Source organism: Staurois parvus, unplaced genomic scaffold, assembly GCF_062004578.1.
Source record: "Staurois parvus isolate SC_StPar_1 unplaced genomic scaffold, SC_StPar_1.0 ptg000706l, whole genome shotgun sequence".
NCBI lineage: Eukaryota > Metazoa > Chordata > Amphibia > Anura > Ranidae > Staurois > Staurois parvus.
In genome coordinates this window covers 1,456,028-1,467,192 of record NW_028318502.1, presented here as the reverse complement: position 1 = coordinate 1,467,192, position 11,165 = coordinate 1,456,028, and the positions used below count along the sequence as shown (strand labels likewise).

Sequence of the window (11,165 nt, the reverse complement as noted above, 5' to 3'; positions counted from 1 at the left end):
TGTCTGACCAGGAGATCTTAGAGCTTGGAGACATACCACCTTATGGGTCCTACATTAAGCTCCTTGGTTGTTGTAATTCTGATTCTGAGAATAAACCTCTGATTGATCAATGTGCCCCTGGAATCTGTTTTTACTTTAGAAGTTTTCATATCAGGATCTGGCAAGGTCTGGCGTATGAGAGTTGTCTCTGCAGCATTGTATGGGGAAGCCGTATACTCCCTTGTGGCAGCAGTTTGCAAATAAATGTCTACAAGGAGAAAGATTTAGTAGGTCCTGTAATGAAAATGTCCTTTAAAATGAAGTAAACCTTTCACTTTAAATGTGATCTTCCTGATAACACGCTCTCATCAACTTTAACTAATATTAAAAATTATTTTTAAATTAAAGCAAGCAAAATGTATTTATTAATATAGACAATACATCTACATACAATATAATTACAGTGACCCTGACACCAAACTAAACTGCATTACAATCAGATTATGATAGAACATGTATAATATTTATCTTTTTTGGAAGGTGGTGAGTGAAATCTTCCCTCTCTTGAAGAGTGATGGGTGTCTCTGGTATCTGACACTTTAGGATGTTTTGAATACATTCCCCCCTCTGGTCACTGTGCTTCCTCCTCACTAAGTGACTACATTGTTCTGTAGTGATGTAATGGATGGTGGGAGGAACCACTACACCCAGCAGAGACAAGGTTTCTAACAAACCCAAAGTATTTGATACCAATGGTGTCCAGAGCAAAAATTACTCTCACTGTCCACCATTTTACTTTGTTCCAGGGAAGTATTAAATGTTTATATCTAACAGTGTTCATTCTCAATACACTAGCAAAATACTAAAATGAACAATAATAGAGATAATGCCATAACGACAGGTAACCCAGTGTGCTCCTCACATATCAGTGGATAACTGTTTTTGTATTCAGGTCAGGTCTGAACAGAATTATGTAACATTTTGGTAAAAATATACAGCCAAGAAGTCCAATACTTGATGCTATTATAGCAAAAACCTCCACAGCCACCATGTATTTCCCTCTGGTGCTCAGATAGGCCGGGATCATGGCAATCCAGACACTGCAGAACACCAGCATGCTGAAGGTGATGTACTTGGCCTCATTAAAACTGTCCGGTAATGTCCTGGCTATAAAAGCTATAATGAAGCTCACAGCTGCCAGAAGCCCCATATATCCCAGGACTGAGTAGAAGCCGATAACTGAACCCTCATTACACTGGATGATGATCTTCCCCTGATAAGAGTGAGTGTCCTGATCCTGGAAGGGGGGAGAAATAGACAACCAAAGGACACAGATTAGGACTTGGACCAGTGAGAAGACACAAATGATACAATTGGGCAGTTTGGCTCCCATCCATTTCCTCCAGGGACTCCCAGGTTTGGTAGCGTTAAAAGCAATACACACCATGATACTTTTGGCAAGTAGAGAAGAGACGGCAACTGAGAAGATGACACCAAAAGAGGTGACACGCAGCATGCAGGTTACATCTACTGGATGGCCGAGGAACAAGAAGACACAGAGGAAGCTCAGCATGATGGAGACCAGGAGAAGATAGCTCAGGTTCCGGTTATTGGCTTTAACAATGGGGGTGTCCTGGTAATGTATAAATATCCCCAATATTAAACCAGCCAGAAGACAACAGAGGATGGAGACAGCTGAAAATACTGCAACAATGGTGTCATCAGTGTAGGAGAGAAATTCCACCACTTTTGGAACACACCGATCCTTCTGTTCATTTGGCCATTCATCATCGGGACATTTCATGCAGTTTTCACTGTCTGCAGGAAGAACAATACAAACACAATGAGCATCGGGGTCAGAGCTTAGAAAACAAATTAAATATATTAATTAATTTAGGAGATAGATAGATAGATAGATAGATAGATAGATAGATAGATAGATATTGAGTGTGTCTAATGGGAAGTGCTAAAAAAAATGTTGGTTTCATAAGGACACAAAAAAGGGTGAAAAGACAAAAAGTGGAATGCACAAGAATTGTGTTATAGGCAGAAATGTGATAATTGGGAGTTTCAGTTTAAATTGTCAGAAAACCCTGATAATGAACATATTTGCTACCCTTTTGGTCTGTTAAATACACAACTGGAAACATTTGTTATATCTGTACAAGTGCAAAAAAAACACCTGTTGATCATTTTGATTTATTTTTTTTTTTTCTGTTGGTTGAATTGGATGGACTTTGTGTCAGCAACTCAAAATGGTCCTCAGTAGTTTGTATTGCCCCACGTGCTTGTATGCCTGCCTGACAATGTTGGGGCATGCTCCTAATGAGACCACTGATGGTGTCCTGGGGTATTTCTTCCCAGATCTGGACCAGGGCATCACTGAGCTCCTGGACATACTGAGGTGCAACCTGGCGGTGTCGGATGGACCGAAACATGAAATCTCAGAGGTGTTCTATTGTATTTAGGTCATGCAAGCATGGGGGCCATTCAATTCCTTCATCTTCCAGTAACTGCCTGCATACTCCTGACACATGAGGCCGGGCATTGTTGTGCACCAGGAGGAACCCAGAACCCACTTCACCAGTGTAGAGTCTGACAATGGGTCCAATGGGTCAGATTGCCATCGTCTAGCCTGTAGAGGTCTTTGCTTCCCTCCATGGGATATGCCTCCAGACCATCACTGACACACCACCAAAATGGTCATGCTGAACTATGTTACAAGTGGCATAATGTTCTCCATGGCTTCTCTAGACACTTTCACGTCTGTCACATGTGCTCAGGGTGAACCTGCTCTCATCTGTGAAAAACACAGGGCACCAGTGGCAGACCTGCCAATTCTGGTGTTCAATGGAAAATGCCAATCGAGTTCTATGTTACTGGGCACAGGGTCCACTAGAGGACGTCGGGCCCTCTGACCACCCTCATGAAGTCTGTTTTTAATTGTTTGGTCAGAGACATTTACACCAGTGGCCTGCTGGAGGTCAGTTTGTAGGGCTCTGGCAGTGCTCGTCCTGTTTCTCCTTGCACAAAGGAGCAGATACCGGTCCTGCTGATGGATTAAGGACCTTTCTACAGCCCTGTCCAGCTCTCCTAAAGGAAATGCCTGTCTCCTGGAATCTCCTCCATGTTCTTGAGACTATGCTGGGTGACACAGCAAACCTTCTGGCAATGTCACGGATTGATGTGCCATCCTGGAGGAGTTGGACTGCCTGTGCAACCATGTAGGGTTCAAGAATCGTCTCATGCTACCAGTAGTGACACTGATCCTAACCAAATGCAAAACTAGAGAAAAACCATCAGAAAAGATCAGTAGGGAAAAAATGTCAGTGGTCTCCGCCTGTAAAACCATGCCTGTTTTGGGGGTTGTCTCGTTGTTGAGGATATTTGATGCACTCCAAGACAGGAGTAAGGAGGTAGATGTGGCATACAATAGTATGTGTAAGCATATAATCAATGTTGATGGAATTAGGGAAAATAAATCATGAACACTATACTGTAATAAATACAGAAACAAAATTTCCTTAGAGTCCTATTGGTAATTCTGATGCACCATGGAGTGGAGGCAGCCGGCCAATAACAAGGTAGAGAGGCTCTGTGGAAGATCAGGAAGAAAGAGGCGGCACCCTCTAGTATGAAAGATTTTTAATGTATAAAAAGTGTAGTAATACAGGCCACTTACAAAGCGTAAGTAGCCTTTAGATGGATGGTGGTCACCAGCATCTGGCAAAGGTGCTGGTGGCTTCCAGCATGTCCTCCTAGTTCCGGGCAGTGAGGAGGGAGCATGCATGCTCTGAATGCGTGCCAACCCCCACCATCACGTGACTGGAAGTGACATTTCACCTGAGGGAATCCAGGAACTATGAGGACATGCTAGAAGCCACCAGCACCACCACCGCCACATTCCGATGATCACCATCCATCCAGAGGCTTCACACTCCTTCACTACAGAGGATACCTATTAATTTACATTATTATGATTTCAGTATGTAATAAATAATTTTTTACAAATTTTTGTATAATAAAGTATCTATAATTTTGAATTGGGCACCACAGTGGCTTAGTGGTTAGCACATCTGCCATGCAGGAAATGGGTCATGGGGTTGATTCCCGACCATGGCACCTCCTGCGTGGAGTTTGCATGTTCTCCCTGTGCTTGCGTGGGTTTCCTCCGGGTACTCCGGTTTCCGCCCACACTCCAAAGACATGATGGTAGGTTAATTGGCTCCTGTCTAAATTGTCCTAGTTTCATCCCTGGCCATGCGGGATCTCCTGCATGGTAGGGGTTGGGGAAAGACCTGGCATCCTATCCTGTAAAAATAATTGCTAAGAGAATTCATGGAAAAAAGTTGCTTATGAGTGACGGTCCATGCAATCGCCAAGGGTTGGATACGACTGAATGGATAGATAGATAGATAGATAGATAGATAGATAGATAGATAGATAGAATTTTGAATCAATATATATGTGGTGATGTTTTATTAGATGCATTAAAGTCCCAAGGGAGTAATTTTTTCTTGTATGTAGTAGTATTAGTAGAAGTAACAATAGCAAAATACAACTAGGCAGGGCTGACACCATTTCAATTCACAAACCCCTGTGTGTTGTCAGCCTACAACAGTATTAGGAGCTAATTACATTTCTAGCAGGACCAACAGGTATCTTTCCGTACTTGCAGTGGCTTTACAGATATAAAACATGAGGGAATGTACACACTTTGCAGGTACATACTTCATATGTTTTTCTCTGACAAACACTTTAAGTACTGAGGTTACTTCTGACCAGGCCAAAAATAATATACTTCATATATTTTATCCCTGACATACGCTTTAACTACAGGGATAACTTCTGCCCAGTCCAACAGTGACTTAGTAACAAATACAAACTCTACCAGAAATGTTGGATATCTCTCCTTCTGGACATGGGATGCACTCATAGCAGCATTTATGAATTGAAGATCCAAACTTTTTTCTGCTGCCAGGCAAACAGGGATCTGAGCATCGAGATACCGGCATCTGAAATCAGATATTATTATTAATATGATGATTATTATTATTATTATTACAGTATATTGTGACATTCCATCATATCTCATGAGGATATACAAACTAAGCGTTACAAATAGCAGAGGATCAGGTTTGCCCCAACCATGGGTTCAAGATCAAATCTGCAGGTTTGAGATCCATTCAGGGGTAATAGTTCGGTGTTTTCATGAATTTGAGGGGGTTCATTAATAGATTTTTCCAGCACCCAGCAACAATAGACCCTTCCCTCAACAGAAGATCTCTCCCACAATAGACCCTGCCCTGCAACAATAGATACCCCAGCAGCCAGCATCAATAGACCCTCCAACACAGTCCAGCACCCTTTGACATTATATACATTTAGTGCTGGAGGTGCCGAAACTGCGTTCCTCGTGCTCCCATTGAAAAAATAGCCCCGGTCCTTTTACTGGCTCTGGGGTATGAAACAACATTGTAACACAACTTTTCTGGGCACAAGATGTCATGAGAGTAACCACCCTTGGGCCTGCCCCTGCAGAGCTGACAAAAGCTCTTCCCCAGTGTGGCTCCTATCTCCTAGGAACAAGCTCCAATGCTGCATGGCATTGTTTTGCCTAACCTTTGTCTAGCCTCTTAAATGCCTGAAGAGGACCGGTTGTTCATAGAACAACTCATCCAAAGAGGGTATTGAGGGGAGCAGGATATGGAGGTGACTGGCTGTCACCATCACCAGCCATCCAAATGGAGGGCAGCACAATCAGCTCCAACAATGTGTCCTGTCCTGTACCCATCACTGTTCATAGTTACTCAGTTGGCCATGAACTATATATATACATAACATTCCTGTCTATACTTGCTGGATCATGTTCCTGTAGTCATGTAGAATCTTCAGCTGATCCCATGGTCCAGTGCTGTAGAAACCTTGCCTTCCTCATGATGGTGGTTGTTAGGGATGGTCTTACAGATAAAGAAATGTTGGCTGGGAACCTGCTACTGCCAAGTCATAAAGGGGTCTGAATCCACCAGCTGGAAAGGCGCAATCTGTAAAACCACCAATATTTCAAAGGTGGCTAGGAGTAAACAGAAAAACTTGCCTGCCCAATGGTATAGCTGAAATAACAGGATGGGGTTGGCAGAATCTGAGCAAGGTCATACCCTAATCTCTCTGTATGTTAACTTATTCGAATGGATAGAAGAATAGCCAAAATGGCGCAGACTCACCCAACAATCAGCTCCAGGAAGATGAAAGAAGGTGTGACGTTCCCTGTGAGGACTGTTACAATTAGAAGACTCCTATGTGAAGCCAAGCTATCTGCAAGAAGTCCCTGCAAAGTCCCACTGTTGGAAAAAAGACGTGTGCTGAAGAGGTTACAATTTGCCAAAGAGCACATTGACTGGCCTAAAGAGAAATGGCGCAACATTTTGTGGACTGATGAAAGTAAGATTGTTCTTTTTGGGTCTAGTGGGCGGAGACAGTTTGTCAGACGACCCCCAAACACTGAATTCAAGCCACAGTACACTGTGAAGACAGTGAAGCATGGTGGTGCAAGCATCATGATATGGGGATGTTTCTCATACTACGGTGTTGGGCCTATTTATCGCATACCAGGGATCATGGATCAGTTTGAATACATCAGAATACTTGAAGAGGTCATGCTGCCTTATGCTGAAGAGGAAATGCCCTTGAAATGGGTGTTCCAACAAGACAACGACCCCAAACACACCAGTAAACGTGCAACATCTTGGTTCCAGACCAACAAGATGGACGTTATGGAGTGGCCAGCCCAATCCCCGGATCTTCATCCAATAAAAAACTTGTGGGGTGACATCAAAAATGCCGTTTCTGAGGCAAAACCAAGAAATAGAGAAGAACTGTGGAATGTGGTCCAATCATCCTCGGCTGGAATACCTGATCACAGGGGCCAGAAGTTGGGTGACTCCATGCAACACAGATGTACAGCAGTTCCCAGAAACAGTGCGACTACAACCAAATATTCATGAAGTCATTCAAAGGAAAGAAAATCTTCAAACATTTCTCAGTTTATATAGTGAATGTTTGAGTTTGTAAAGAAGAATACAAACACGGCCATTTTTTAGAACCGTCTAATATTCACTTTTCTTTAATTTTTTAGAGGAAGAACACAAATTTGATGTATTTTTCTTCATGTTGTGATTTGGAATAGAATGTGTCGTGTTCCCAATGCATTTGTGTGGATGGAAATAAAAGCTATTAGAAGGATTTTCAGCTTTATTCACTTTTCAACACACTGCTATTATTTTGAACACAACTATATATATATATGTGTGTGTGTGTGTACAATACTTTTAATCCTGTACAATCAGAACTGCTTTTTCTGGGCTTGATCACAATGGCAGAAAGAACTGACACTCCTCTGAAAAGCGATCCATGTTCAGATTGTTTTTCAGAAGAATTTGACAGGTGGCGAAGAGGCACTATGTTGCCTCCTCAATGCCCATTTTATGCCCCTAAATGCAGCAGCACTGCAGGGCGGTTATAGCATGGCCCCATTCACCTTGGGGCATACATCTTGCCAGGGCCACAGCATGTGTATGACCTCCGCAGCTAAAGGTAGAGCAGTTGGGGGTAGTAAAAACACAGCTCAACCCCATGGCTTTACTATTCCCCAACTTTGCATGTGAACAAGCTCTTGCATGTTGTGTGTAGGGAAGCCTGTTCATTTAAATGGGATAGCCCACCCTCATACATTCAGGGACAGAAGTCCCTGACCCATTTTTTAAGTCACGCTGCACCAAAAACATGTAAATTCAAAACACGGGTGGTGTAAAAGGTGTGGCAGCCTAGTAGTTACAATCACAGAATACCAAAACATTTCAGCTTTTAAGGCTCAGGTATCAATTAATGACAACTATGTATCAACATACAAATTTTTATTTTTACACAATAAATAATATACATAAAACACATTTAAAAAGGAAAAAATATTCTGAATCATTATTATAGGTGCACTCAAAACAAATATCCATCCCTCTATAACTTGTAGATCAAGATAGTCAAATGTTCTGTCCAAGAAAGGACCATATACAGTACTTATTAATAGATTTTATACAAAGAGGGGGGAGAAGAGGGTCACTGATGAGCTCTACGCATTTCGCGGTCCAAGCTGATTTATCAGGAGCAGTACAGATCAGAATCTATAAAACGAAAAACACAAAACAAACAAAACAAAATGAAAAAATATAACAACATAGATACCACTTACCACTTCTTTTTCTTACCCAGGATGCATGTGGCTATCCAGGCATAACCATCAGCCCAAGACCCCCCAGTGAGGAAGAGACATCCCCAACCATGCGCCACCCCCAAAGTGAAACCATTGAAGCATACTAGGACAGACTGGGCCACCACCCCACCAGCTTCCAACATTTGTAATGGTATAAATATATAGTATGCAGCAATATATTATAATTATTATTATTATACAGGATTTATGGCGCCAACAGTTTGCTCAGCGCTTTACAAAATAAAGGGAGACAATACAGCAACAATACAGTTCAATACAAGAGGGTTAGGAGGGCCCTGCACCTTGGAGCTTACAATCTAAGAGGAAGTAGCTGGTGGTACAAAAGGTAATAACTGTAGGGGATGGACTGGTAGAAGGAATAGAAGATTCCATTATTAGGTGAAGGCAGGATAGGATTCCCTGAAGAGATAGGTTTTCATAGATCATCCAAAAGTGGGCAGAGTAGGCAATAGTCTGATAGATTGGGGTAGAGAGTTCAAGAGGATGGGGGAGGCTCTGGAGAGGTCCTGGAGAAAAGCATGGGAGGAAGAGACAAGGGAGCTAGAGAGCAGGAGGTCATTGGAGGAGCAGAGAGGATGGTTTGGGTGATATTTGGAGACAAGATTGGTGATGTAATTTGGGGCAGAGTTATAAATGGTTTTATATGCGATTGTTAATGTTCTGAATTTTATTCATTGGGCAATTGGAAGCAAGTGGAGGGATTGGCAGAGAGGGGTGGCAGATATGGAATGGCTGTAAAGGTGGATGCGTCTGGTAGCAGCATTCATGATAGACTGAAGAGGGGTTAGCCTGCGATGAGGTCAGCCAATGAGGAGGGAGTTACAAAGGCAAGAGATAACCAGGGAGGGAATAAGTTGCTTAGTAGTTTTATAGATTAAGAACGGCCGTATCTTGGAGATGTTGCGGAGGTGAAGTCTACAAGATTTGGACAGTGATTAGATTTGCGGCTGAAAGGACAGATTGGAGTCTAGGATTACACCTAGTACCCTGGCATGAGGGGAGGGACTAATGGTTGCATTATTGATCTTGATGGAGAAGTCAGGGGAAGGGCCATGGACTGGAGGGAATAGTATGGGCTCAGTTTTAGAAAGATTGAGTTTGAGGAAGTGGAGAGACATCCATGCTGATATGTCACTTAGTAGGTTAGGAGAACCAGAGCAGAGTCTCAGGGGCCAAGAGAGTGGAGTTTTTTGAGGAGGAGGGGATGGTCAACAGTTTCAAAAGCCGCAGTGAGGTCAAGTAGTAAGAGTACAGAGTAGTGGCCATTGGTTGGGATGAGTACAGAGTAGTGGCCATTGGTTTTATCAGTTAGTAAATCATTAGAAAGTTTTAGTAGGGCAGTTTCAGTGGAGTTTAGTGAGCGTCAAGAAGGTTGTTGTCAGTGAGGTAGGAGCTCAGGTGATTGTAGAGTAAGCGTTCTAAGAGTTTAGTGGTAAACGGGAGCAGGGAGATGGGTCTTAAGATGTTCAGGTTGGTGGGGTCCAGGGAGGATGTTTTAAGTATGGGAGTGATGTGTGCATGCTTTAGAGGGGTGGAGAAGGTCCAATTAGAGAAGGAGAGATTGAAGATGTGAGTGAGGGAGCATAGGATAGAAGAAGAGGGTGACCATAGTAGTCGCGAGGGGACAGGATCCAGGGGGCAGGTGATGAGATGGGCTTCTGAGAAAACTTTAGTGACCTCTTCAATAGTAGCGAGGTCAAAAGAGGAAAGTGTTGAGGGAGGTTTAGTATGAGGTATGCTAAGTGGGATGGATGTCTGTGCAGTGGAGATGCCCCTACAAATTACATCAATCTTGTTTGTGAAATGAGTTGCAATGTCGTAAGCAGTGAGTGAGTTACTGGGTGGAGGTGGAGAAAGTAGAGAGTTAAAAGTAGAGAAGAGACGACGAGGACTGGATGACAAGATATTAATAAGTGTGACAAAGTAGGCCTGTTTAGCAGCATGGAGGGAGGAATTATATGTTAAGAAAGCAGATTTATATTGGATGAATGCTTGCTGAGATTTGATTTTACTCCACAATCGCTCTAGAGCACGTCTGTCTCTTAAGATTTCTGTTGTCGTCAGACTGCCACTGTTGTAATGGTCGGGGCCTGATACTTTGTGTAGTTAGAGGAGCAACTGAGTCTAGTGTGGATGAAAGCGAACTGTTGTAGACAGCAGTGGCCAGGTCAGGGCAGGACCGGGGAGAGATTCCGTCTGCATAGAGGCATTCAGTTGCAGAGTGGAAAAGAGAAGGTTTCTGCGGGTAATTGTTTGCTGCTTGGAGGGTAAGTGTTTGAAGATGAGGACACTGTGAAGGTGATGATATTGTGATCAGAGAGAGGAAAGGGGGTGTTTGTGAGGTTGTAGGGAGTGCAAAGATGAGAGAAAACAAGGTCTAATGTATTCCCATCAGTGTGAGTGGAGGACTGTGTCCATTGTGTTAAGGCAAAAGATGAGGTTAGGTTGAAGAGTTGGGATGTAGCTGGGTTGTTCACATTAATGGGGATGTTAAAATCTCCAAGAATGATAGTGGGTATTTCAGAGGAGAGAAAGTAATGTAGCCAGGCAGAGAAGTCACCAAGAAAGCGAGACACCGGTCCAGGAGACCAGTAGATTACTGCAATCCTCAGAGAAATAGCCGAATGCAGTGAGTCTCAAAAGAAGAGAAGGATAGAGAGGGAGGGATATGGAGGACTTGGAAAGGTGCTCAGTGGGGATAGAAGCAAACCAACTCCACCACCTTTGCGACCACAGGGTCTGGGTGAGTGGGTCCAGAGAAGGCCTCCATAGGAAAGTGCTGCGGGAGAAGCAGAATCTGATGCTTGAAGCCAGGTTTCTGTAATTGATAGCAGGTTAAGGGAGTGGGAGACAAAAAGGTCATGGAAAGAGGTGAGCTTATTACAGACAGATTATTAAT

At 43.1% G+C, this 11,165-nt stretch overlaps 1 protein-coding gene across 1 annotated transcript in view; it reads right to left on the bottom strand.

The window, feature by feature from the left end:
- Positions 1–454: 454 nt before the first annotated feature.
- LOC149445857 (vomeronasal type-2 receptor 26-like) overlaps positions 455–11,165 on the bottom strand; it is a 34,032-nt gene continuing 23,321 nt past the window's right edge. The window contains exons 4-5 of the mRNA XM_089653310.1: positions 4,871–4,994; positions 455–1,797 (exon numbers count right to left, since the gene is read on the bottom strand). Of these exons, the coding sequence (XP_089509436.1) occupies positions 905–1,797; positions 4,871–4,994 (1,017 nt within the window). The 3' untranslated portion in view covers positions 455–904. The remainder of the gene's footprint in view (positions 1,798–4,870; positions 4,995–11,165) is intronic.